Raw genomic sequence first — 26,290 nt, 5'->3', positions numbered from 1 at the left:
GAAATATATTGTTTATCCTCTTCTACTCGTTTTTATAGTAATTATGATTTCCTTTGGAAGAGCTTTTGTGTTTCTATCGCTGCTTTTAATTAAGGAATTAGGGGGGATTCATGTAAATTTCAGCTTCAAAAAAAGGTAAAAAATATTCAAAATAAGACCTTGTTGTCCATAAAATAAGAATCAGACCCCGCCATCATTTCGATTAATAGTCTCAGCCAAATAAATCATGTTATATTAAAGTCAACAACATCTCTCATTTATTTGCATTCATTCGATGTGTATCACCTTGTGATTCGAGTATTTCTAAAGCAATACTCCTGTATATTATGCCTGCTATTTTCTAACCATAATTTGTTGGTTCAAGGAACTTTAACGTTGTCATCAAAGTATTAAGCTAGAGAGCACTGTGTAAATTTCGAGCGTTCCTTGCTGTCTTGTAAACTTTCCCCGCGTTAAATTAGAATAGCTGTCGATCGGGTTGAATACCTCACTGTTCTGGCCAACGACCGTTTTTTTCCAACCTCCCCTCAGATAACACGATAACCATTGCACTAGAATCATCTCAATCATGGGGTGAAAACTTCTGTGTCTACGGCAATTAGACGCACATGTCGGCATAACAAAATGCATTGTACGGAGCCTATTTGCGTACACATAGTGACTTTTTAGGTCAATCGAACGCATCTGACGGGTAACAATTTCTCTTTTTCGCCTGATGGGGTGAAGTATATCCGGCAGATGCAGAAGCGGGCACTGAAGGGATGTTGGTTATTAGCGGCTTGTTTCTATGCAAGATTACTTTCCTCCGTAAACTGTAAACTGCTTTGATCCTTTCCTCCAGAATACATATTAGGGAGAAATTTGCGCCGACAAATTATGCAACCGACGGAATTTATTCTCAGATGTAGTCACTTAAGTATGTTCCTGTTTTTAAGCGCAGCCTTTTTTTTTTGCTTTAGAACTCCATGGCTTCATTTTGCTGTTTCTGTATTGTAGTAAAATCGGCACATAATTTATTGGAGTAATCTCCCTTGCTATGCATAGCGCAGGGAGTGGTTTCGTATTAAGAGGAACAAATTTACGATTTCCTCAGAATTCCTTTAAAAACCCCACGATATCCACAGGTTGTATCTTCCTCTAAGCTACTAAATCTTATTATTTATTCACCAAGCTTCCACGTAAAATTTCTATTACAATTGGAGTGCTGAGTATTACACCTCAAAGCAAACGATAACAGAAGAAGAGAAGTATAATACTCTTCACACTCTCATTTTATTCAAAGGAATACTAAAGTGGGCTCTGGAGCAGCACCAAAAAAAAATCCGAAGAAGTCTATTGCATACTTACAACATGGAGCAAATTCGTGAGCAAACATTGCACCAGCTTCCTTCACATTTCCTTTCATGCGCTGGAAAGAGTTTTAAAGATAATTTCGATTTATCTTCTGAAATGGACTTTGAACATGCGTACGCAATGTACAATACGTTACAGCACAAAAATGCGAAAGCTGCCGTGGAACAATTGAAAAAAGTGCAAATGTTGAATGAACAATATAAGACAGTGCTACTGCAAACACAGACTCTAAGCACTAGTTTTCCAGGAAACCAGGAGTATCGGTTTTTCAATATCAACAATACTCCATCCGCTGCCACTGCACCACCAAGTCATAGCCAGTATTGCGATATTAACGTTCCGTCTCAAGACTATCAACAAAATCCATCAAATGAATTGAGAAAGGAAGAGAATCAGAAGGTTGACATGTTACATACTGTTGATGCTCAATTTTTTGATCCTTCTAATGAGTTTAGCAACATATTACAGAAAGAAGGTAGATTAGAAGATGAGCCAAGTGATGTTGAAAATGAATTTGATAAATTTTTCTCTAATACAGAGTCTGATGCCTTGGACAAGTTTTTGGATAATTTGGCAAATCCGAATACAACAGATCCATTAAAATTTTATAATATTTATGATCATCATAATGAAGCGACTTCGAAACCTATCAATACCACAAATGAGGTACTTAGCTTGTATGATAAAAAACACAAATCCTTGAGTACTAAGGATCAGCATAAAATTAATGAAAATATGAAGGATGAATTAGCAGAGGCATTCGGCCAACCACTTTCGAGGGACTTTAGTGGATCTGAAACTGCATCACCAAGGCAGAATCAATTGCCCACACCAGTGGACAGCAGGCAGTCTTCTCTGTGTGCCCTGGGCGATGAAGATATCACGTATGGAAAAAGAGGACTTGATGATAATGGGATATCTTCACCTTCCCCGAAGAAACGTAAGAGATTATCTCATAAACCCTTGCTTTCTTTGGAGCAAAAAAGATTAAATCACTCTCACTCAGAGCAAAAAAGGAGGCAATTGTGCAAGATGGCATATGATAGGTGTTTAAGACTTATAGTGAACGTTGAAGAATACAACAAAGAAGTTAACAATAACAAAAAGTCTAAAAGAGCGAAATTTAAAAAATACGGCTTGCCAAACTTATCAAAGCATACTGCTTTAGTTAAAATAAGTCATGAAATTACGAGAATAAAATGCAAGAATGAGGAATTATTAAGGCTACTTAATGAGAAGCTGTAATTACTTATTTTCAGAAAATGTCAAAACCAAACTGCTATCGGTTAAGGTCTGTACTTATAACGATATTATGATCTATATATTGCTCAGTTTTTAGGTTTATTTATTTGTATTAATATTTTTTCCTGGATAATTTTGTAAAATTAGAAGTAGAGAGAAATATCCATCGCGGTTTTAAATTGTCGAGAACATTGTAAAACTTAAGTTATCAAAGGGATCAAATATTACGGAATTTCTAAACAATGTCTAAGTCGTCTCAATCTTCTCTGAATACGAATGATTCTTCTTGTGATCTAGTTTTCGGAAATGACGATCAAATCAACGCATTGGCAAAGTTACAACACGTCATTTTACCGAACCAGAGATTCAAAGATGAGAAGTCCATAAAAGAATTGAGATCTGATCCAAAGTACTTATATGTCACCAACTGGCTCTATACTTGCAGAGGTTTTATAAAGTTGCAATCAGAACATTTTGATATTGACCTATTTGAAATAGAGTTGCTTAATTTGGTATATCCTCCCCCAATCGACGAGTCCGTTTTATTTATAAACAAATTAAAAGTGTCCCTCATCACTACTTTACAAAACTCAAAAATGTCATCTCTCAATAACTTTGAGAAGATTTTTAGGATGTGGTTTGGATTAGATACATCTTTGAAAGGAAATGAAGACGAGGATGATATCACTGAGGAGCCTTTATTTGATAATTTAAAAATTTACGAAAAGTTTGAAATACTTTATATACTCATCAGTTACATTAGTCAATATTCCCTGTTCAGGACTTGGATTGATAAGAATAACGTTTCCATGGACATGCTTAGGAATACTCCAATTTACAGTGAAGTCCTAAATAAGGGTATTATTGAAGAGTATTTATTATTCTTTGACAGCTCTAGTTTATACAAAAGAGTTTCTAATTTCCACTCCTTACAGATACCAAAAAAAAGACTGCAAGCACCATCAGATCCAGAGTCGTTTTATGAAGAAGATCAATTCGATGTTCGCAACGTGACTTATGAGTTGATATACCGAAATATTTACGAATTCAGCTCTTACTTAAAAAATTTGAAAAAGAAGAAAAACTCAAAGATGAATAAGGATATTTCAGCTAAAATTTCTCGGTCTTCTATAGTAGATGCTGTGTTTCATAGCGAAATAAAAAAGCGAAAAGTTTTAACGAACCGGAGAAAGGAAGTCCAACTCGCAAATCTTTTAGCTACTAGAAAGCGGTCTTCAAGATTAGAAGCCAAAGAAAAACAAAAGAATGAAGAGCTTAGATTGTTGAAAATACAAGAAGAAGAGGAATTGAAAGTTGCAGCTGAGAAGAGATTGGAAAGAAGGCGACTAGCAAGGGATGAACAATTTCAAGGCATTTCAAATTCAAATGGAATCACTAGAGAAGAAAGGCTAAGGAACAGGAAAGAAAACTCGTTTATTGCTACTCCAGAACCAGAAGCTCTGTTCATTGCTACTTCAGATTCTGAAAAAGATGCCCTTAAGGCAAGCGATGAAACAAGTATTGAGAGTCATACTTCAAATATGAATAATCAAGTAGCCGATCAAAATGAGAGTGCATTGATATCGAGAACTGAATTGATATGGCCTGCTCAAAAACAACATGAAAGCTTTAATACTGAAAGTGAGTCAAATGTAGAAAAAGACACAGCAGACCTGGTTGAAAGATTTTCATATCCTACTTAAACACATCCCGACGGCATTTAACATCAGTCGTGATTTGCTTTGATCTAATTAAAATCTTTACAGAACTCGAATATTCAATATGGGTTCATTTCAAATGAAGTAAACTCAATTAAGTATGTAATGTAATATAATATAATATAATAAAGGAATCGAAAAATTTGAACTAAATCGTAAATTTTCAAGATTCGTTAGGTAAATTAAATTCATCCTGCTTATAAATTCAAGTCATTCAAAATCTGACTTGCCAACGTTTTATAGTTCCAAGTATTACCCAATATTTTTTTGAATTGAACACCATACAATCCCACCAACGGCACCTTGACAATGTGAATTTCAAACTTCAATGGAGATCTCTTACCGAGTTGTCCATTAGTGGCATGCTGGTGTTTTGTCTTTTGTTCTAGTCTTGAAGATACCAACATATCACTACCTCCCCCAATCATGATTCCATTCAAAGAGTCAATAGAATCATCATCGAAAGTCTTCGTATTCTCATCGTCTCCGTAAACTGTATCATCTCCTTCAGAATATAACAGCTTGGTAAGCTTGGCAGTAGCAGGCGTGTTTGGTGGCATTACAACCTGAGATCCATTCTTCTTACGATAAGAACCCAACAAAGAGTTTCCTATGGAAAACTTTCGCCTGTGGCTACTTCCAGTTGAATTTGAAGGTTTATGCGTTTTCGATGTAGAATTCGAAGGTGACATCGGAAAGTTCTGAGTATTAACATGCAATGATGGTTGCCTACTTGGAGTTCGCGTTTGTGGGGGTCCCTCCGTTTCAGGCGTTTTTGATCTAGTGGGTTGTTCCTTCTCAAGAGAAGAAGATGACTTGAATGCATCGCCATATAAACGATCTTCCTCACTATTTTCGGCACTCATATTTTGCTGGATCGATGTATCATATGAGTGATCATTCAGCGTCTTTGTTGGTTGTTGAACAGAGGGAACGTGTACACAAACAAAGCCACCTTTTACTTCTCGAAATTTGACCCCTAATTTGCTTAAAACGTTAATGATGTTATATCTAATGACAGGCAATGGCTTGGTTGAAGTAGTCTGCACGCTAAAAAATCCTTTCAAGAACAATGTTTTCGGATATTCAATTGAGGGCATGCTATTTGGCTTAGCACTATTAAATTGCTCAATAATTTGGTTTTCAGTAAGGTTAGGAATCTCTTGATACTGAACATCATCTAGTGTAACATCGTCAAAGAAGCCGTCACTTTGGTCCTGATTTGTCGTGATAGCTTCATCACTATTCTGTGAAGCTAGTTTATTTGGTAAAGGAGGATGAGCAATATTCTGTGTCTGAGCGCGATGACGATAGCCTCCATTTGATTCTTTTCCAACGTAACCACCAACAGATTTAGCTCTGGCTGTTGGATGCATTTTCTTTCCTGTAGCTGGCAGTAACTTTGGACTGCCTATTGTAACAGTATTATTGGAACCCGTATTTATGTTTGGCAAGGGAGGTAAGTATTCAACAGGAATAAAGCCATGAAGTTTGTTAGGGTTAGAAGAGCTCAGAGACCTATTATGTGTGGTTTTCTTCTCAGTTTCTTGTTCTTGTGGTGGTTGTGTATTCGATTCGGCCAAGTTGAGTCTGGATGCAGACGATTTCTCTTTCGCTGTAACCTTCATACTCACACCACGACGAACTAGCGGGTCTCTCTTACCTGAAGCGAATGATGTCTGAGAAGCCAATCTCTCTTTGGAATCCGGTGTGATTGAAACTTTTGGAAGCGGTGGAGGTGCAATCGTCTGTTCCGAAGTTTCGGGAGGCGATGTAACGCTTTCTTTTGGTGGCGGCGACGATTGATTCTTGTATTTCTTAGAAGACAATCTCCGTAATATAGAATTGAGCCCTCCTTTGCCGGCATTCGGATCAAGTGTGTCATGGATTGGAAGTGTATCTCTTGCACTAAGTGGTTGCTGATTAGGTATTGTCTGTTGTTGGTCAGTTGTAGTAGGTGGTGAGTGTGAGCTCCTGTTGAATGTAGATGGAGACATAGAAGTATGTGCTTGTGGTGGGAACGGAAGTGACGGCAAATTCTGCTGTCTAGCTGCAGATGGGGTTTCAGCTTGTTGAGATCGAAAGTCTACATCTTGAGTAGGTACGGCAACTTTCTCTTTCTCATGCAACTCGTTTTGCTGTTCCAATTGGGCTCTAAGAGACATTTCCTTTGCTTTCTTTCTTTTTCTCATTTCATCCACCAAGTAATAAATAGATATTAGAGGATGAAATCCACCAGTTGGATCCGGTAATATATGAGAGTTAGATGCGGATGCGTATTCTCTACCTTGTTCCATTAGCTTGTACCAATTTTCAGCACACATTTGATATTCGACACTACCAATAATATTATCCAACTCCTCAGCAATAGATTGGTATGAACCTAGTTCAAATGAAGCAATTGCCTTTATTATTTCTGGATCTAAAGGTAATGTTAATGGGACTCTGTTAGGAAGGAAATTGGATACTGGGTAATCGTATCCTTTTTTCATCCAAGGATGATTTATCACTTCATATAATGTCGCCCTTTTAAGGGGGTCGACAATCAACATTCTAGACAATAATGAAACACATTCTCTAGATAAGAAAGCAGGATATTCAACATTACCCTTTTTGATTTTTTCATGTAGTACAGACACAGATTGATCATCAAATGGAACCTTACCGCAAACCAAAACGTAGAGAACCACTCCAAATGACCATACATCTACCTCTGGTCCCATATAGGGCTTTGCACTCAACAACTCAGGGGCAGCAAAATATAACGATCCACAATACGTCTTCAACAACGACTTTGGAGCATATAAATTTGACAAGCCAAAATCTATAATTTTTATGTCACCTTTTTGATTAATCATTATATTTTCGATTTTTAAATCACGATGTACCACGTTGTTTTTATGACAATAATCTAATGCAGAAGCTATACCTCGAGCAAACTTCCTAGCATTTCTCTCTTTAAGCGAACCATGTGACACAATATAATCAAGCATTTGCCCACCTTCCACATATTCAAAAAGCATATAATAGTGGTTTGTCATAGGAACCATCTCATATAACCTACAAATGAATGGATGAAATAGAAGCCTTCCAAGGGCTCCTTCACGTATGGTACGTTTATCTCGAGCAACTTCTTTCTCAAATTCTTTTTGTCTTTGCGCTGCCGCTTGTGCATTTGCTGGCGGTAAATCATTTGCGTGAGCTCTTTGATAAAGCTTCGCTGCTCGAGGTACTATTTTTACGGCACATATTTCCCCTGTAGTGTTATGCTGAGCCAATTTAACTTTTCCCATCGAACCAGCTCCAATGGTCTTAACAAATGTCCAGTCGCCGATCGATTTTCTATGAAATTGTTGTTGATGATGATGTTGACTTGAGTCTCGCAGAGGGTGCTGTGATTGTCTTAAAGGCAGATGCTGATTTGCTGTTCCTGGCGTAGGTTCATTCGCAGGCGAAGATATAGCAGCCGGAGGGAGAAGCTCAGCCTTCTTAGGAGGCTGCGAGGGGGACAAGCCCATGGGTGCCGGTGAAGATGGAGGCTTCTTGTTCACGCTGGGAGTCCTCGAGACACTAGAACCGGACGGAATACGTCTATGAAATGAGCTCAGTTCAAGGTGTTGCTGAGGATGCGGCTGTTGGTATTGATATTGTTGAGTCTCTGGTGGCCTATGGTAATTTATGTCCCTTGAATTAGATCCTTGCAGGAAATCTCTCCTTAAGCCTTTACTTGACTGCTGAGTATAGCCTTCGCTCTCAGAAGTCCTTGAGCTATTCTGATTATGTGGTGGCCATTGTTGATTAACATCACTACTTGTAGCTTTTGTATTACCACTTACACTTCGAAGCATTCTAGGCGTGGCGGGATGACTGGGATTTCCAGAATCAAAGTTTCCACCTAGAAGCTGATTTGTATCTTCCATTATTGGAGGCGACTGCTCCGAGCCCTTTTGATACTCAAAATTAGCCAGGGGATCCATGCTTGCTATTTATCCTCTTTCACGGAGCTTCTTGCTATACAATTGAAGTCGAAGACGGAAATTGAAAGTTACAAGGGAATCCTCTATTTTATCTGGACTATATTAAGTCCTTAGTCAAATTGATTACTCAAACTTGCTTGAAGTTGTTAATTATAATTTGATTTTGTTGTTGAAATGAAAGCGCTGGCTGTCCCCATCTGGTTGTGCATAGAAATAAAAAGATAGTTAGCCACTAGGTATTTACAATAAAATTCTACAAACTTACACAGATCTGATAAGTTGTATACATTTATAATTCAGAGTAAAGTTATGTAGCTACTGCAATCGATATCGAAACCTATATGACAATATCAAATTTGGTTCAAAAAGATCATGACAAGCCGTTTCATGAGCCTTTCACGCGTCCAAACGTGACAAAGTTAGTCAAACCTTGCTTGGAAAACACATTGCATCTAATGTTCCTTATGGTGTTTTAAGTGAGATTGATATTCCCAGACATAACCTAAAATAAGCACAGCCAATGACAAGTGAATCAATGGCTTTCCTGACGCATTATCACCATCAAAATAAGCAGCTTTATACTTTGAAAGAGGATTGCTTGGTTTAGCAGGAGCTGGAGCAGGGCCCTGAGGTAACTTCTTGTAGAAAGAAACGACATCTGCCATCCTTTTGGCATTAGGGTTTGATCCAATATTCTAAAAAATGTTAGTATCAATACAACGAATCGACGGAGATTAGGGAAGACATAGAATAGCAACTGTTTTTAATATATCCATCGTATAATACCATTGTGTAGCGTATTAAGAAATATAATAAGTGATTTGTATTAAAAAGTCACACTTCATCCAAAAAAATTCGAAAATCCCTAGTTTTCACTCATGACTTACGCCATTCACGTCAGCTAATTAGAGTTGGTAGCCTAAAGCTATACTTCATTTGCTTGCTAATTTAAAAAGCATGCAATTTTAAAAACATTCTATAGGTTGTCGCCATATCTTTGTCATTCTATTCGTATACCTTTATAGTGACTAGAAGACCAAGCCTATACATACCTTTGCTGATGCAATCTTTGGAGGAATCAAAGTTGATAATTGTCTTCTGATGATGAATGACATAGTCTCTATCTCTTTATTGAATTAAAAACTATTGCAAGATTACTATCGTTGTCAATTTTACTTTTTCAAATCGGGCCTCGTTCTCGGTACTTTGAAAGAGGATTGTGATTCGTTCAAAATAAAACACAAACTAAGTTCCCGCGACATCGAAGACGACATCGAGTACGACATTAACTACAAAGAATAACTATTAGCATCACATTTTACTATACAACTATGCCTCACTTATATACGAAACTAGATCGTTAGTATTGTCTTCAATGGCTCATATATACAATAGAAATATAAAATCTTCCACTAATTTTTCCCGATATAATTTGAATATTCAATTGAAAAAAAAAAGTTTATCTCAGACTTTGACTTCATTACTTACCATTATTACCTCTAACAAAAACGTCTCCATAGTTTCTGTTAAGCTGGCCATCTATGATCTCTTTTCCTTCTTCAAGAACCACGTTCATAAATCCATCTATACTTTGTAATATTCCACTGTATTCTACTCCGTTATGTAGCTTTACAATCACGGCGGAACCAATGATACTGCTCAAAAATTTGGAAGGATCTGTCTTCTGTAGCCCCAGGGACGCATCGGGAGATAAATCGGTCATATTTCTCGTAGTTCAGCACTAGCACTCGTAGTCAATAGATCCGTTACGAAACTCAAGTTTAAATTTCGTCGTCATTAGCGCAAAGAGGACGGGTCGTGTCAAGTGATAACTATATCAAAGCTCACTAGCTCTAGCTAAGAGTTATCAGTTACAAAACATTATTCTAACTGTAAGAGGACTGCGTCAAAGAGGTCAGAAATAACATTTCATCTCAGATGCATAGAGTTGAATGGTAGATCGAAGAACTCATCATTGCATTTGACGAAGGTTTAGTTGGGCTAACTTGCGGATGGAAAGTGCAGGGATTAACTAAGAGAAACTTTACAATCCAATTCACTTGCTCCAAGTTCTAGCTTTTTTGAAGCTAAAATTATAATGAAGATCACTTTACTAATTCGATGTAGTTTTAAAATGTATTTTATATTCTTAATTTAAATTATAGACTTAATCATATTTGAGATTTTCGGTCGCAGAGAAAATAGACATTGATCCATAAAACTAATGCTTTTAAAACAATTAAATTATATACACAAGAGCAACTGGAAGCGCCATTTCTCAATATCTCGTTATGTATCAAAGGATATATTTAAAGTAGCAGTTGTGGGCTCGGGTCCGGCGGGGTTTTATACCGCCCATCACTTGTTAAATAAAGCACCTCTGTCAATGTCATTGAATATCGATATATTAGACAGACTACCTGCACCATATGGTTTGAGTAGGTATGGTGTTGCACCAGACCATCCCGAGGTTAAAAAATGCGAAGAATATCTAAATGACATAATGAAGAACTTTTCAGAATCAGAGAGGCATAGAGTAAGATTTTTTGGTAACGTTGAGGTAGGAAAAGACATTTCTATGGATGCATTGGAACAAAAATATCACTCAATTGTGCTATCATATGGATGCACGACAGCGGATAAAACATTAAATATACCTGGTGCAGATTTACCGGGCGTTATATCCGCGAGGCAATTTGTCAGTTGGTATAATGGTCATCCAGACTCGTACAGGAAAGGTAGCCAGTTCATTCCACCTAATTTAGATAAGGTCGAAGATGTTACTATCATTGGAAATGGTAATGTTGCGTTAGATGTCGCTAGAGTCCTTCTTGGTGACGTTAATAAACATTGGTCTTCAACTGATATGACGTCGGCAGCTATCACAATGCTAAAGAAAAGCAAGGTTAAAAATGTCAATATAGTTGCAAGGAGAGGTTTTCTCGAATCAGCTTTTACGAATAAAGAGATCAGAGAGCTATTTGAGTTATCCAAAAATCAGAGCATTCGCTGCACACCTTTAGAGCCTGATGTACTTAACGATATTGATGTCAGCAGTTTAGGTAGGGTCGATAAAAGAAGATATTCAATAATCGAAAAGTATGCAACAGAGTCTAAGGATGAAGAATATACAAAGAGGAAGTGGTCACTTCAATATTTAAAGAGCCCCCAAGAGTTTATAATTAACCAATCAGATAATAATTTACTTGATTCAACGATCTTCAGAACAAATGAACTTGTCCAGGACACACTCACTAAGGCAGTTAAGGTAAAGCCAACGAAAAACTTGATTAAGATAAAAAATGAACTAGTAATCTTATCAATTGGCTACAAGGGATCTTCATTGTCCGGCTTTGATAATGTTGATGTTCTTTTCGAAAACAACAGGGTGGTAAACAAAGGAGGAAGAGTTCTTTCTAGAAAATCAATTGGTAGAGATGAAACTAACGCAATCTTTAAAGAAGGCTGGTATACATCTGGGTGGATTAAAACTGGACCCAAAGGTGTTATTGCTACCACAATGATGGATTCGTTTGACACAGCAGAAAAGATTTTGGAAGATTTGTCAAATAGGATTCACCTTAGGCCTCAATCGTGCGATGGAATTCTCCTATCATTAAAAGAACCTACGATAAGTTGGGATGCCTGGAAAAAAATCAATACCACTGAATTAGAAAATGGAAAAAAACTAGGAAAGTCTAGAGAAAAGATTTGTGATGTGGAGGAAATGATCACTATATCTTGTAAATAAGTTGTAGGAGTTATGTATCCTATATTGTCGGATTCTCTTAAAAACTATAATTTATTATCATCACAACCAGTCATCCTGATTAGGTAATGCGAATGCGCGTATTTGCTTCTGGTATTAGAAAATAACTTGCCAAATGTCATATCAGTGACATCACTATGCTCTTCATTATCCTTGATACCTCTTCTCTCTATGTCAGATGCTAGGTGCGGCAACAATTTTTTTTCAATATGATACTTATAGCCACCATGTTTGAAAACCGGAGAGGGTGGTAATTGTGTTACTAAATCGTTTGTGTGGGATAATCTCACAAATCCTTTAGTAAATTTATGTTTACTGTCTATTTCATCAGCTAGTTCGCTAGTTTCAAATAACTTATCTGCAAATTGCATAAATGCGCCGTTACCAACCTTTGGACATGCATAAGCAATAATTAGAGGATGATAACCCATTAATTGGAATTCTATTCCGGCTAGAATGGTAAGAGCAGCTCCCAATGAATGTCCTAAAATAACCAAGCGATATTCTGGGTGCTTCTCCTTTAGCTGCTTTGTCTCCTCGATTATCGAAACACAGTTCTTAACTAAAAATTTGTAAAAACCTCTATGAACCTTGCAATTATGGCATTCAATTTCTACTTTTTGGAAAGGCTGCAAATTGATTAACGGTTCATACTTCACTGGCATAATATCTAAGTCACTTAGCCAGTCTAATCTGGAAGATGTTCCCCTGAAAGATAATATAATTTCTTTCTGTTCTTTATCTATTGCATAAAAACCAGACCCCACATCTCCCCAGTCGTTAAAATCAAAAGTTTTTATCAATTTGATATGTTTATATTCATCTTCTTGGCACATGGTTTTAGGACATCTCGTTTGTTCATCCCCTAAAAGACCAGGTTGAAGCCCTTTCTTGAGACAATAAGCGACCGATGCCAATTTTGCATAATATACCAATTGTCTATAATCCTCATCTGAATCGTCCAAAACGTCACAAAATACCATTGTCGTTAAAGCAATGATCCACAAGATCAAGACAGAGCGAATTTTCACCAGCACCATTTTAATTATCATATTTTAGTTTGGGCATATTCAAAAGTATCTCTTCCAAGCTTCATTTTATAAGCTTTCAACAATTGTATTATGCCTTTTACTTAAAACATAATAAAAAAATTTACATCCAAATAATATGCTTAAATCAGAGTAAGTAAGAAAAGCACGAATACATCAAATAAAACAGAGATTCACACACACGTGTATAAGTTCATTTTAGAAAATTAATCGATACATATTATGTTGAATAACAAACTTGCTTTTATGTCGTTGAGGGATAAGCATAAGTAGTAATGATGATATAATTCCTCAGAAATTAAAAAATTTCAGTAAGCTCAAGAAGGCCAGCCTAACTTCTAGTTACATCTCAGTTCTTCATGTAGCAGGTTGCACTTAACACTGCATGAAAAAAGGCCACAATTTTGACATCTCGAATAGTTTGAATTCTCGCCACATATACAGCAAAGTCTTAACCTCGCTCTTGGTGGTTTATCATTAATTCTTCTCCTTTTTGAAACATTATCATTAAAAGATTTAGATTCCACAAATTGATAGTTCAAGCTCAAAATTGAGTTTATCCACATTATGTTTTTCTCTTCCTCGAAATACAGATTAAGGTTCCGCCTAGAAGATATTATTCTCTTTGTAGTCGGTGTGTTTCCTTGTCGAGATTTCTTCTTATTAGAACTTCCACCATACGCATGATACGAGAAGCCCTTAGGCAACTCAAATGAACTTGCGGTGGATTCTTTGTTCAATTCATTAACCCTTTTAAGTACCAATCTTTCAATTTGAAGTTGTTGTACTGACTTTGTAGGTCCATCAGCAATTTGTATACCAGCCTGGGTCTGTGCATACATTAATTTATTCACATTATAGTTCACTTTTGGTCTATTCTTTGATCCTCGATTTATATTCGAAGTTGACAAAGGTTCTTCATCCCCTTGAGCATCTCGAAGATGCCTGGGCCGCGCAGATATATTAATTAGTGATGTGAAATATACTGTTGAGCCATTTGAGTTGGGACCTTTCGGTATTTCCTCTACAAGCATGATAAAATAACGTTTAATTTATGTTGTGGATGGCTGCGATGAACATCGTTACCTCTTATTGCCATCATACACAACTATATACAGGATTACAAAGATTAGTGCTAAGCTGTCGGGCTGGCCATGAACAATGATAGTTAACGAGAAAGTGAAGTCTACATTGGACTTCCATATCATAAATAGTTAAGGACTAAATTATTTTGTAGGATTCTGATCTTCTTGTTCGGCACTTTGTCTGATTTCTTCCGACGTGAATGGCTCATCTTTTCTAGCTTTTTCCAACATGTTATCGAGTTTCTGTTTTGCCAAAGCAGCATTCACACACATTATGTATTCATCCCATACCTCAGTGCATTCGTTTTCTAGTGACTTACCTTGCAAAAATTTCTCTGTATACCATTTGTTGAAGCAATCATCATAGGTTTTCTTGGCTTCAGTACACTCCGGTGCAAATGAAGCTGACATTATATTTCCCATTTGTCAGAGAGTCTCTTATATATATATATGTATATATATGCTTGAAGGCTGTAAAAGATTCTGAAAAGACTTCTTGATGATTCCTTCAAGGTTATTTCAACTTTAAATTTAACCTGTAAAATAAAAATTCAACATGCGATCTTGAAGAAATTCTTTTGAGAAATGTAACGCGTAAAGTTATCATAATAACAACACTGATAGTCTAAATCGATGCACCTAAATTTTGGGAATATTTTATTCAGTATCTAGTACATGAAGAGATACTCAATAGCTCCTTCTTCGTCCCGTCGAAGGTCTACGATAAATCCGAATTTCACGGAAGCAGGAACATCAAGGGCTGAATTGGAAAAACTAGAACAAGAAACAACCTTAGTCTTACAAGAAATCGATAAAAATCTTTCAAAGGCAAATTCCATCATAAACGATAGAATTTTTCCAATTCTTAAAGAATATTCTAATAGTTCTGATGATGTGTGGAGCAATGTCAGCTTTTGGAAGTATTTCTTTGAGCAATCTGCAAATGTTGAATTAAGTAGCTATGAAGCTAGAGTCGATACTACGACTGATGTGAATACTATCGCTAATACAAGAAACAACTTTTTATTACTGGATGATGAGGATGAATTCAATGAAGAAAGAGACATTGGAGTCACAGCTGCAGAAAGCAAGCGCGAAGCAGATCAAAGAGACGAATTTAAAAAACCTATACTGAAATCAGCCGTCGAAGAAAGCACTCCTAGTTGGCCAGAACAGAGGAGACATCCTGAAAAACATATGCACTCCTCTACTCCTCAACTTCAAAAAGCACCTTCAATTTTAGCAGGTCATGGTTTCCCTTCATCGAAGTTTGATTCTTACGATAGCATAGGCATGCAACCGCCTCCAGCTTTGACAAACGCTTTAAGCAGCAACGAGGCTATCACCTCTGAATCCCCCAGGAAACTAGTGGAGTCTGTCCTGGCTGTTAGGACCCAGACTATAAGACAGTCGTTAGATAATTTTCATAGAATATCTATTTCCCCGAAAAAGTCGAAGACACCAGGCCGAAAAGCTGCATCAGAGGGCGCAAGAAGGAGATCATCCATGATTCAAGATTTGATAAACTCATCACCAACTTTACCCGAACCTCCTATTCTACAGTCTGAGGTGGGTCGCAGTGCTCCTAGCGGTTCCGAAGAAAGAGAATCCTCAATTGCGCCACACTCTTTAAAAGAGCATGAAAGATTATCTCCAGTTCTGTTGCCTAAAGATCTCAGTCCTCCCAAGCTTCATCAAGGTAATGTAGGACTACAAAGATTTCCAACTACACCGAACTTCAGAAAAGATAAAAATTATGATGATGTCGAGAATATATTGCGGACTCCTATGGGCGTTCGTATCAGATTTGGAGGAGATGATAGCGATATACCACCTCCACAGCTACAGAATAATCCACTGGGGTTTGAAAATGTTGAATTGAGTAAGTCTTCCGAGTATGATATCCAACCACAAATGGCGACGAACATATCGAAAGAAGACAGAAAGGATACTAATGGTGATTTTTACTCTGGAAAAAGGAAGAAATCTAAAATACAGGCGATAAACTCTGAAGAGAATATATTTCTTGAGAACAGTAACCAAAGAAATAACTCTGTTACGTCCACTATTTACCATTCTATCACAAACAACAATGAAAATTTAGTCATCGCTAGCAATGAAACTTCAGCACAACTTCATAATTCGAAAGAAAATACTGGTAGTCATTCTCAATCGAGGTCTATATCAAATTTATTTGAAGAAGTATTAACCAATATGTCGTCAAAAAATGGAGAGGAATTGCAGCAAAACAAGGAACCCCAAAGTAAAGATATTTTTGGCGAAATTTCTGCCAGTCAAAATGATAACACTACAGAGAACTCTACAAGTGAGCTAGGTTCTTTATTGAGCGAGAGATATAAAAATCTTACGAGTCACAAGTAATTCCCGAACCCAGAAGTTACAACTTCGGAACCTCCGCGGGCGGATCGCTGAATTTTTTCACTAGCTCTAAGATCAACAAAAAATGTAATTTCTAAATTTTAATGGTGCTTTGATTCTTTCAGTATAGTCATAATAAACTGAGCTTGTCCTTCTAGTTGACTCTTTTAGTGTTATTTAAATATATGCAAATTGAGAAGATATTTTGTATTAAAGTTTACAACTTCAAGTTTTGTTCTAGAGTAATTTAGTCCATAAATATCGGATTTAATAACGACATAGAAAATTAAAAAGTCATTTAGCCTAATATGAAAGAGCTAGAACGGAAACGAAAGTCAAGGGTAATCGACAATGAACACGTTAACAAACTGAGCTCTGAAAAAGCTTCTTACGATGAAAGTTCGTACTCTACTCGTATAACCAGAGCAATTACAGCTTGCAAGAGATGCCGCTCGAAGAAAATTAGGTGTGATAAACAATTTCCAAAGTGCACAAACTGCAAGAAAGCTGGCAGACACATAGACTGTTTGTCTTTGGATCCTGGTACCGGAGAAATTGTCAGCAGATCTTATCTCTATGATTTAAACTTGAAGGTGAAAACTTTAAGCGAGGAGCTTGAAAGGTTAAAAAGAGAGAAATCAGTTTCTTATGCACTAAACGGTGGTCACCCCGAATCGCTGTTATCTAACCGGTCACAAAAGCAGGGTTATAATCTAGAAAACTTACCACCTAGAAATTTTGTCGAAAGATGCTTGCAGATATTTTTTCTTGAAATTAATATTCAACTACCTATCGTACACCGAGATTATTACTTAATCCAATATTTCAGGCCATTGTATGGGGAGATAGGGGAAGATTTATGGACGAAAGTGATAGGGGAACCTATTAATTATTGCGAGAACTCTGATATAAATTCATCTAGTTCCGAGCCCCCTAAAGAATGCTGTCTCTTCTTCCTAAACATGATACTTGCAATATCTACTTCGGCGAGGCAAGACGAATTTTCAACACTAGTGTCAAATAGTTATAAAGATGAAGCGATGTGTTATATTGATGCAATTCGGAAAAATTCTGAAGTGAATCACGATGAATTTGAAATGATCGAAGAAGTGCAACGTCTCCTACTCATATCGCTCTATTCAGTGATGCGACTGTGTTCGCCGAGTGCATGGTATTTGGTCGGAACCTGTTGCAGACTATGCTTGGATTTGAGTTTGCATTGCGAACCTCAGCTGATGAAAGGAAGAAAACAACATGGACTATCTTTTGTGCACGAAATGAGAAGGAGGTTATTTTGGTGCTGCTATTCTCTTGATCGTCAAATTTCAATTAACCTTAAACGCCCCTTTGGAATTGACGAATCTCAAATTGATGTGAATTTTCCTTCTATGCTAGATGATCTGGTCGTATTACCAGAGGAATTTAAGAGAGAATGTTATCACACGGCTACATTTTCAAAATCCATGTCATTACACTTCATAAAACTAAGAAGAGTTCAAGGCAAAATATTCAATTACCTTAATGACAAGAGCAAAAGAATAGATTTGAGAACAACCAATGAAGATGGTGACATAGTAGTAAGTGCAACAGACGACTCCAACGACGTAGAGTCTGATATCCATGCACTCAATAAGTGGAAAAATAGCACTCTTCTGGACCTTAATGAATGGTATGACAATATTCCAAAAACCGTTTCTGATCAAAAGTTCATTTCGGCTGTCCTTAGATTAAATTATCATCTGACGCTAATAAAAATTTTTGGAATATCCCCAATTATTCCCATGATAACAGACTACGATCATTATCATGTGCTTTACAATTCGGGAAAGGAAATCATATATACGTATTCTCAAATCTATCATGATCAACAGAAGCATTGCTCGTGGATTGCCGCTAATATCCTTTATTTAGGCATTTCCTATTATTTATACCTGATAGCGAATTCTCCTGAAATAAGGACTTATGTGGACTCTCCGAGTTTTAAAACGACTTACGAACTTGCCACTACTGGTTTTAACGGGTTAGAAGCAGACTGCGCTGAGAAAGTAAAGAGTTACCAACAAAAAATCAAGGTATGGAATGAAAAGGTATCCAAGATATGTGGATTTGAACAAGATATCAAAAGCAGTGACAAATTCAGCAAAATATCGAAACCAATTGCATCACAACTGATTGACAAGTCACAGTCTTCCCCTCACGTTGTCGAAACTAGAATAAAAGTGAATAGCAACAGTTGGAGTTTAGGTGAAAAACATGAGGTTGATATGAATACGGGATCAGAGTTTTTGTCAGATTTCTTCAATCCTGAGGTGGATTCCAGTCTTGTCTCTTTAATTGATAATTCGAGGTTTAGTGACTTAGTTGGTGACAACCAAATCGGGGAGGGAATATACCTTCGATTTAATCAAGAACGCTTTTCTAACCCAATATGTATAGCCGATCCGCTTTTGGCATTGAATTCGAAGTTGAATAAAACTGACATGTATGGCCCCCATTAAAATACTCCAATGCTACCCCACTAATTTCAGCCTTTTATCAAGACCCCATCTGTGTGCACCGTGACCCAATTAAGTGATCGTTGTTTGAAAGCATCACTCTCTGCTGACAATTTGGCGCATGATCATTGGTTGACATATGCATATCGATATGATACACGTGACAGGGATCATGCTTTTATCTATGGCGGATCGATTCCCTCTATTATAAAAGAAGTACAGATGTCGTAGTAGTCGAAGTTATTCCTACTAATATTAAATAATTCTTATCCTAATTTCTATTTAATGACTTGCTCAGCTGCTGATTGTGTGTGTGCTAAGAAATCTACTTGTTCTTGTGGATCGAAGCCAGCGATGCAATGCACTTGCGAAAAGGCTGCTCAAGAAAATAAGACCCCAGCTCCCGATAATGCTTGTGCATGTGGCATGAGAAACAAAGGTAAGTGTACGTGTGGCGTCACGGAGGGCTGCCAGGAAAGAGAGGGTGAGGTTGACTATACACACCTTAAATAAAGCTTGTATTGATTACTCAATATGGTGAATTCTATAGCACAATAATAATCTTTCTCATATCTATCTTCTTTATACGAATTTTTGAATGGACATAGAGCAAAAATAGACATTAGCATTATGACTGTAATTTTACAACTTGTAAATGATGTTGCGACATTTACAGACATGTACAAAAAGTTTTGATGAGACATTGAGACACTTGATATTCAAACCACACAATAGTACCTTATGATTACAGCATGGCTCGGCTATCAGGCTTACAAAGGGAAGTTTTAAAACTATATAGATTATGTTTCAGAGCTATCAAGTCCAAGCCTCCCCAAAATCAAGATCACTGGAAAAATTATGTTAGGATGGAATTTGAAAAGAATAAGCATATACCAAAAAAGCTGTTTTCTGTAATTGAACATTTAATAAGAACAGGAACTAAGAGATATGAAATGTATCTGAGTCCTCAAATCAAGGACATTCATTGACATCCATGCATAAGTTCTGAAAAAAAAAAAAAACCTCATTACAAGTTACCATCGTTACTTGCTCTAAAGCAATATTTGAACTAAATAATAAAAGAACGATCTGAATATATTTTACAGTACAACCTATGTATAAGTCTACCAAATATAAGCTTATCTAAGATGTTTCATTTTAAAGTATTTAACTATAACCTTCAAATATCTTTTCCCAATATTGCAATAAAACCTCTGTAGAATCATTCCTTGGACCAGTGTCATTTATTTCACGCTGCCCGTCCTCTGCTCTTGATAGAGTAGGGGCAAAGACAACTGAAAGATTCTTGTACCCCATCCTATTTGCGTAAGAATATTGATTTATCAAGCCTAAGTGCTTGCAAAGAACGTACAATGCATGCTTGTTTGCAGGAGGTAATTTATCAATAACTCTACTTTTAAGAAATTCAATTTTTTTATCGACCTGTGGAGTACTACCAGCTCTTATGTAGTCATCATATAATGCGAATGGAATCAATGGATCTGGTAATTTCCTAAAATATCGCTTTAAAGCTGAAGTGATAGCATTGACATCACCATTAAGAGTCTCCTCCAATCTGAGCATTTGCTTATCATCAATTGTGGGCTTGGACGGTAGGCTTGCAAACGCTGTCTCAATAGACACAATTGCAGAATTGCCTCCTGAAATCCTATAGATACCTTCCATGTCTAATCCTCTCCGTTCTACCTCTGCAATACATTTCGTGATTATGATAGGTATTCTCTCTTGTTCGTAGTCAGCTCTCTCTTGTATTGTGATATCGAATAAAGATGTTAAAGCATTAGCTTCTGTATTCCCCGATTGAGCCGAGGAAGAGCTATTACTCCCGGTTAAAATTGTGTCTAAGAGGTGCGAAGATTTGGATTTAGTGATAAATGAGCCAATTCCTTTCTTGTCGATTACTTGCAAGTTGTCATTTTGGTGTATGCCATTAGACTGTTTATGAGGACTGACTTGTGCAGCTCGCAGGCCATATGTTTGAGTTAACCTACTAGTACCATTCGAGTATGTTGGCTGTTGTTGCTGAGGAAATTGTAGTTGAGGTGAAGTGTTTGAGTTTATACTTGGTGAATTGAAGCTGAGCTTAGGTCTTCTCCAAAATCTCAACCTGGTGGCCCTCTGTGTCTCTCCATTTGCATCATCGTTAACGTTGTCAATATTGTGGGAAACAGGGGGAAGTGAGCTTGAAGAACTTGACCTGTTATTGGACAAGGAGGATGATAAGGGGGCTAAATTGGTTGCTGGTGTTGTTCTCTCAGAGCCAGTATCGTTATTACTTAGACTGTTTGCACTACCATTCAAATGATCATAGGAAATATTGCTTGAAACATGATGCTTCAAAGCATTCTCTAATTGCTGGTTCTGTTCTACTAATACGTGATTGGATTCTATCAAAGACTTCTGCTTAAGTTCGAGTGTTTCGACCTTTTTTAGCAAAGAATCGAGAGTTTCAGATTCAGCTGTGATTCGAAAATGGATCAGATCTAGCTCACTTCCGAGATTTTGCTTTTCCAGCTCTAAATTCCTAATTTCATTTTTTAAAATCTCTATCCTGCCCATGTGGCTATCATGTGAATCCAGAGCCAATTCGGAAGAGGCTACCTGACGCTGTTCTAGACTAGTCAAAAAGGGAGTGTCAGAGCTCGCTCTAACATGGTCACGATACGCAAAGCTTCCCTTGAAGACAGCACTATGAGCAGGTTGAGTGGTTAATGGTAATGGCGGTGTTGTAAACGCTGATCCTCCACTAACGGAGCTATCAGACACGTGTCGTGAGTGTCCTTTAACATTGGACATATCACCATTTTTAGATGAATTAGATTTGAAAAACCCTAACTTTCCTGTTATTCCACCATTGCCGCCCGATATGGATCGTTTATGCTTTATACCAATTTTTTTGCCCAATGTATTCTTCCTTTTTATCGGAGCCTCTTCCGTGCTTTCTTCTAAATTCGTTACTGTAGGAGTATTATTCCCGAATGCTTTCAAATTCCTTGGACTAGACAAATGCTGGCCAGATGTTCCATAATTTTCCTTCTCATCATAGTTCACACCCTCAAGACCTAATCCTCTAGGTGTGACTTGATCATTTTTAAACGTTTTTGAGTCCGTTGACTTCGGTGTGGAATCAAACATCTTTTTTGGAGTCGATGGTTCTGACGGCACTGATGGCAAAGGGGCCCGGGGAGGCGGAGATGAAATGACATTAGTTATTATGCTCCTTTTTGGAGTTGACGAAGGAGTAATTTGAGGTGGAGCCAGATTTTCTTGGTTGTCAATCATAAAATCATTAGTCTCAACAACCCTTGCTTGGCGATTGGCTCTAGCTAGCGGAGAGGAGCAGTTGGATCTTATCCTATCATCAACAGGGGCAGCCAAAGATGACGTCCCTGGAGCATCACTACCATTTCTACGGTGCGATGCATGATGAAAGCCATTATCGTGAAATTGATTGGGTGATAATAGTAAAAGATTCTTTCCTCTGAATTTTTCAGCCGGCGAGCGGTCTGCCGTATAGCTGATTTCCTCATCTTTACTATCGCCGAAGTCTGCCGGAGACTGCAACTTATCTTTTCTTGGTGGAGATGGGGGGATGTCTATGATATCAAGAAAAAGACTTCCATTGTCTTGATCTGCAATACGTTCACGAATACGATCACTTTCATTATTGGAGACGCGTTCTGTTGATAAAGGAGGTGTTCGTACCTGCTTCGTGGGGTTAGTCACCGTTTCCAATATTTTCCGTTGTCTCTTTAAATTTAACTCATCGTCACTATCATTTATTTCTTCAATCGTCAAGTCACCTACAGGTTTCGTTTTCACAGCCGTTGTTTCATTTGACGTATTTGAAAGTTGCGACGTCCCTAAAGAGGCCAACGACTGTTCTGTCTTAGCTGATTGAAACGAGTCTCTCGAATATGTTTCCACAGGCGCATTCGGAGGCGTCAGATCTACCTGAGTAGACAATGAAGCATTTGAGGTTTCCAGTGGAGCCGAAGGCAAACCCTTGTTCTTCGAACTCATAGTATAAACGCTTGAATTCGACCTCGTTAGATCGCCATGCAAATTCGGAAATCCTTTGGGCGACTTCAGGGGTTCTAAGTCTCTTCCTCTACCTTGATCTTTAAGTTGCGCTTGTCTTCTCTTTTTGGCGTCATACTTTTTCTTCTTTGCTATGAGTTTCTCATGACAGCTCATACAAAATAACCCTTTCGATGTTCTCGCGTACCTTAAATCTTCGATCTTTGTCTTACACGATCGACATTTGAAGCAATTAGAGCAGTAAGCCTGATCCCCAGTCAAGATTGCTAAGTCATCAATCTTTTTATTGCATTGTTTACAATTGTACGAACAGTTGGAACAAATCAAATTCCCATTACCCAATACCAAAAAGTTCGAATTGCAGCCTAATGACGAATCACATTTAGAGCATTTAAAACAATGAATATGCCATCTGTCATCACCAAGCTCATATGCATGTCCTTCTTGAATAGGAGTACAGCATTTTTTGCAAGACCTAGGGAAGTCTTCCAATGGTTGTATAGTGTAGGTTAGATCAGTCATCCAAATTGCGAGATACGTTACGTTAATTCACTTGTAAAATCCTAGCCTCTATTTTATCACCTTTAATACCTGTCTAAATACGGTCAAACAATCTAAGATGCCTTTATGCGTTTCTAAAATCTATATTTATTCGTAATGTTCAACGTGTACGAAGTTGTATGTTGTCTTGATGGATTGTGACACCGTCTACCTTCGAATTCGTCTAAATCTTTCAATGTACTTCACTTTTAACAAAGTCCTTACAGACTCTTTAAGATCTTAGGAGATTTTGGTCTGTTTCAATAGCCTTGATTCCCGTTTTATGACTAGAATGCGTTCAATTCAATTTTTTCCCTTCTGAGATGCAGTGAGGAATGCTGGAAATAGGGATACAATATACAGGATATATAAATTAATAACGCTTCGTATCACAAGAAGTACTAATAGCTGAAGAAGGAGAAATAAAGAATCTTACCAAGGGACCACTTGCAATTCAAGTTAATCTACTTACAGGGTCAAACTAGATTAAAATTGTCTATAAATCTATGTACCATGAAAGTAAAATATAAAAAATCTATAAAAAGAAACATGTGACAAGAGCACTGTCAGGGCAATTCAGGTACCGTCATAATCTTCAGCTGTGAGATCTTTTTTTATTTTGAAGGGTCTCCCACGCCAGAGTATTTTATGACCAGCCATAGCCATGAGCCAAATGGGCAATGCTAAGATTTCACGCATGCACCAAATATAAGACCACTGAAGAGCAGATCTTTGAAAGGGGGGAAGAGTCTTATAATCGAGCCACTTAGGACATTTCTGGAATTTTGAAATACTATTTAACAAACAATGATACTGTGTAAAATCCACCAATATCCACGCAAGCAAATGGAAGATAAATAGCTTCCATATAAACCACTTCTTAAAAAAAAGTGTCGAAATTGCATACGTTCCATATATTCCACATATTATTGACTCTGTTGTTGGCTCAACTAAGGTGGCAGCAAAAACCATAAACTTTCTTACTCTGAGCCACCTAACTCTACGCTGTATATAGTCATTGATGCCATTGTCAGATCCGCTTAGCGGTTGTATAACAATATCTCCAGTCTGCGCAGTTCTACCAAGTAAGTTCTCCCATAATGCGATTGCAATCATATTATCTTCGCCAATGTACCTAGCGAATAATTTGATAGAGCTTCCGGGTCCTTCAGCCGAGTACATCTTGGCTGCGCTGATAACTGATGCAGTATTGAAGAATGCAGATTTTTTGTGTGGTATTAAAGCGACCGCTTTATCTAAGTCAGATTTGCGATAAATGTTCGATTTACCATTTACACATGGAGCAATTGCTAAGTTGTTGAGTGACACATAAAACTTGGAATGGGAAGTCAAAAGGAACATTTCGTCTAATCTGGCACCAAGTTTTTTTAAGAACCTCTTTTTAGGCGTTTTATCATTTAAGCAAGAAGATGATGTAGGACTTAAAATATACTCCGAGTCCGTGATATTGTTAGAGCTTATACTCAATGCAATTGGAACATGATGGACTAGTTTTACTTTTCTCTTACCCATCAACTTCCGACCATTATTGCAGTTACCATTTAATGCTTTCACTGAGTTCCTCAAAGTGTTCGGACCCGCCCAAACATTGACATCCATTATCCAAAGAATGTCATGCTTTGCATTTAAAAAACCTTTTGCCAAGTTGTTAACTTTGGGATTGGGGCCAAAGTGATCCTGGGAAGTGTTCTTTACAGAATCATATCCTTCACTTATCAAGATTTTAGAATCAATATCAGAATACCTTTCCATCAATTTCTCTATTATCGGAATAGATGCATCCTTCGGATCATCTACACATAGTAATATTTGCAACTTCTCCTTAGGGTAGTTTTGAAGAAAAGAACTTTCAAGGCAAGAATCAAACTCGGGATCAATTCCTTTGATCGGTCTAATTATTGTAACACCTTCGATCTCTTCCTCTTCGGGCTTCTCGGAGGGCGAAACTTTGAACTTTCTCAAGATCTCAATAAATCCGTTGCAGGCAACTCCCAAAACTATTACATACCAGATGAAGAAAACTATTGATGAAAATGCTCTGATCGTTGAAAGTTGGTCAAGATAACTAATTGACATACTTCAATCCACAGTGAGTTGCAGTCACTGAACTATCTATCTGTTTTAGTTCCAAAAATTTTTTTTCTAATATTCTCATTTTGGCATATAGTTTCAAGATCTCAAAATGATACACGCGTGCCTATTATTTGAAAAGTTGACTTTTAGCCGGAGTGATTCTGTCGAACAGGTTAAATGGTATGCACACATCTATCGGACAGAGGGAAAAAGATTTATTTAAAGCTCGTATGTAGATTCTCAATGACCGGCCCTTCATCGGTTTTGCAACACTTCAATTTAAACCGCCAAGTGCATTGTAGTTCAAGAGTCTATAAAAGCATGGTAAATACGCTATAGGTTAGCAAACCACATCAGCCCAGTTGCTGCTACTTGAAGGTATAGCTATTTTAAAAAACCCCGGCTGTCTGTGATTAATCCTAATCGGTTTCTGGGGTATTCTCGAATTGTATGCTTTTGAAACACATACCATAGAACCTTATAAAACTGTTAATATGTATCTTCAAGCTACTATCTAATATATTAGT

At 37.4% G+C, this 26,290-nt stretch overlaps 16 protein-coding genes across 16 annotated transcripts, besides 1 other annotated feature; 7 read left to right on the top strand and 9 right to left on the bottom strand.

Annotated features, from left to right (window-relative positions):
* Positions 1-381: 381 nt before the first annotated feature.
* PRCAT00001274001 (uncharacterized protein) lies at positions 382-684 on the bottom strand (the record flags this gene model as incomplete). Its single annotated transcript, XM_062951046.1, has 1 exon — positions 382-684. One exon carries the CDS (start codon positions 682-684, stop codon positions 382-384), a length of 303 nt encoding a protein of 100 aa, XP_062808087.1.
* Positions 685-1,350: 666 nt separating this feature from the next.
* Positions 1,351-2,598, top strand: PRCAT00001273001 (uncharacterized protein; the record flags this gene model as incomplete). The annotated part of the gene is made up of 1 exon (XM_062951045.1): positions 1,351-2,598. One exon carries the CDS (start codon positions 1,351-1,353, stop codon positions 2,596-2,598), a length of 1,248 nt encoding a protein of 415 aa, XP_062808086.1.
* A 239-nt stretch (positions 2,599-2,837) lies between these two features.
* Positions 2,838-4,298, top strand: PRCAT00001272001 (uncharacterized protein; the record flags this gene model as incomplete). Its single annotated transcript, XM_062951043.1, has 1 exon — positions 2,838-4,298. One exon carries the CDS (start codon positions 2,838-2,840, stop codon positions 4,296-4,298), a length of 1,461 nt encoding a protein of 486 aa, XP_062808085.1.
* A 212-nt stretch (positions 4,299-4,510) lies between these two features.
* Positions 4,511-8,290, bottom strand: KIN2 (serine/threonine protein kinase; the record flags this gene model as incomplete). The annotated part of the gene is made up of 1 exon (XM_062951042.1): positions 4,511-8,290. One exon carries the CDS (start codon positions 8,288-8,290, stop codon positions 4,511-4,513), a length of 3,780 nt encoding a protein of 1,259 aa, XP_062808084.1.
* Positions 8,291-8,742: 452 nt separating this feature from the next.
* On the bottom strand, positions 8,743-8,955 carry ATP17 (F1F0 ATP synthase subunit f; the record flags this gene model as incomplete). Its single annotated transcript, XM_062951041.1, has 1 exon — positions 8,743-8,955. The coding sequence occupies one exon, from the start codon at positions 8,953-8,955 to the stop codon at positions 8,743-8,745; it is 213 nt and encodes a 70-aa protein (XP_062808083.1).
* A 363-nt stretch (positions 8,956-9,318) lies between these two features.
* Positions 9,319-9,405: a sequence feature (Short protein (PRCAT00001269001, CUM63685.1) was converted to a misc_feature.).
* Positions 9,406-9,770: 365 nt separating this feature from the next.
* On the bottom strand, positions 9,771-10,013 carry LSM6 (U4/U6-U5 snRNP complex subunit; the record flags this gene model as incomplete). The annotated part of the gene is made up of 1 exon (XM_062951040.1): positions 9,771-10,013. The coding sequence occupies one exon, from the start codon at positions 10,011-10,013 to the stop codon at positions 9,771-9,773; it is 243 nt and encodes an 80-aa protein (XP_062808082.1).
* A 501-nt stretch (positions 10,014-10,514) lies between these two features.
* ARH2 (NADPH-adrenodoxin reductase) lies at positions 10,515-12,041 on the top strand (the record flags this gene model as incomplete). Its single annotated transcript, XM_062951039.1, has 1 exon — positions 10,515-12,041. One exon carries the CDS (start codon positions 10,515-10,517, stop codon positions 12,039-12,041), a length of 1,527 nt encoding a protein of 508 aa, XP_062808081.1.
* Positions 12,042-12,085: 44 nt separating this feature from the next.
* PRCAT00001266001 (putative lipase) lies at positions 12,086-13,111 on the bottom strand (the record flags this gene model as incomplete). Its single annotated transcript, XM_062951038.1, has 1 exon — positions 12,086-13,111. The coding sequence occupies one exon, from the start codon at positions 13,109-13,111 to the stop codon at positions 12,086-12,088; it is 1,026 nt and encodes a 341-aa protein (XP_062808080.1).
* Positions 13,112-13,446: 335 nt separating this feature from the next.
* PRCAT00001265001 (uncharacterized protein) lies at positions 13,447-14,142 on the bottom strand (the record flags this gene model as incomplete). The annotated part of the gene is made up of 1 exon (XM_062951037.1): positions 13,447-14,142. The coding sequence occupies one exon, from the start codon at positions 14,140-14,142 to the stop codon at positions 13,447-13,449; it is 696 nt and encodes a 231-aa protein (XP_062808079.1).
* Positions 14,143-14,334: 192 nt separating this feature from the next.
* On the bottom strand, positions 14,335-14,616 carry PRCAT00001264001 (uncharacterized protein; the record flags this gene model as incomplete). The annotated part of the gene is made up of 1 exon (XM_062951036.1): positions 14,335-14,616. The coding sequence occupies one exon, from the start codon at positions 14,614-14,616 to the stop codon at positions 14,335-14,337; it is 282 nt and encodes a 93-aa protein (XP_062808078.1).
* Positions 14,617-14,868: 252 nt separating this feature from the next.
* Positions 14,869-16,575, top strand: ASK1 (Ask1p; the record flags this gene model as incomplete). Its single annotated transcript, XM_062951035.1, has 1 exon — positions 14,869-16,575. One exon carries the CDS (start codon positions 14,869-14,871, stop codon positions 16,573-16,575), a length of 1,707 nt encoding a protein of 568 aa, XP_062808077.1.
* A 305-nt stretch (positions 16,576-16,880) lies between these two features.
* PRCAT00001262001 (uncharacterized protein) lies at positions 16,881-19,070 on the top strand (the record flags this gene model as incomplete). The annotated part of the gene is made up of 1 exon (XM_062951034.1): positions 16,881-19,070. The coding sequence occupies one exon, from the start codon at positions 16,881-16,883 to the stop codon at positions 19,068-19,070; it is 2,190 nt and encodes a 729-aa protein (XP_062808076.1).
* A 282-nt stretch (positions 19,071-19,352) lies between these two features.
* On the top strand, positions 19,353-19,580 carry CRD2 (Crd2p; the record flags this gene model as incomplete). Its single annotated transcript, XM_062951032.1, has 1 exon — positions 19,353-19,580. One exon carries the CDS (start codon positions 19,353-19,355, stop codon positions 19,578-19,580), a length of 228 nt encoding a protein of 75 aa, XP_062808075.1.
* Positions 19,581-19,819: 239 nt separating this feature from the next.
* Positions 19,820-20,056, top strand: PRCAT00001260001 (uncharacterized protein; the record flags this gene model as incomplete). Its single annotated transcript, XM_062951031.1, has 1 exon — positions 19,820-20,056. The coding sequence occupies one exon, from the start codon at positions 19,820-19,822 to the stop codon at positions 20,054-20,056; it is 237 nt and encodes a 78-aa protein (XP_062808074.1).
* A 178-nt stretch (positions 20,057-20,234) lies between these two features.
* On the bottom strand, positions 20,235-23,651 carry RGA2 (Rga2p; the record flags this gene model as incomplete). Its single annotated transcript, XM_062951030.1, has 1 exon — positions 20,235-23,651. One exon carries the CDS (start codon positions 23,649-23,651, stop codon positions 20,235-20,237), a length of 3,417 nt encoding a protein of 1,138 aa, XP_062808073.1.
* Positions 23,652-24,245: 594 nt separating this feature from the next.
* On the bottom strand, positions 24,246-25,766 carry HSX11 (Hsx11p; the record flags this gene model as incomplete). The annotated part of the gene is made up of 1 exon (XM_062951029.1): positions 24,246-25,766. One exon carries the CDS (start codon positions 25,764-25,766, stop codon positions 24,246-24,248), a length of 1,521 nt encoding a protein of 506 aa, XP_062808072.1.
* Between the last annotated feature and the right edge of the window lie 524 nt (positions 25,767-26,290).

This window comes from Priceomyces carsonii (assembly GCF_900007245.1).
Source record: "Priceomyces carsonii strain CBS4050 genome assembly, scaffold: Debaryomyces_carsonii_scaffold_1, whole genome shotgun sequence".
In the NCBI taxonomy this organism is placed as follows: domain Eukaryota; kingdom Fungi; phylum Ascomycota; class Pichiomycetes; order Serinales; family Debaryomycetaceae; genus Priceomyces; species Priceomyces carsonii.
Note: the sequence above shows the minus strand (reverse complement) of the source record. Positions and strands in the feature narration are given on the sequence as shown.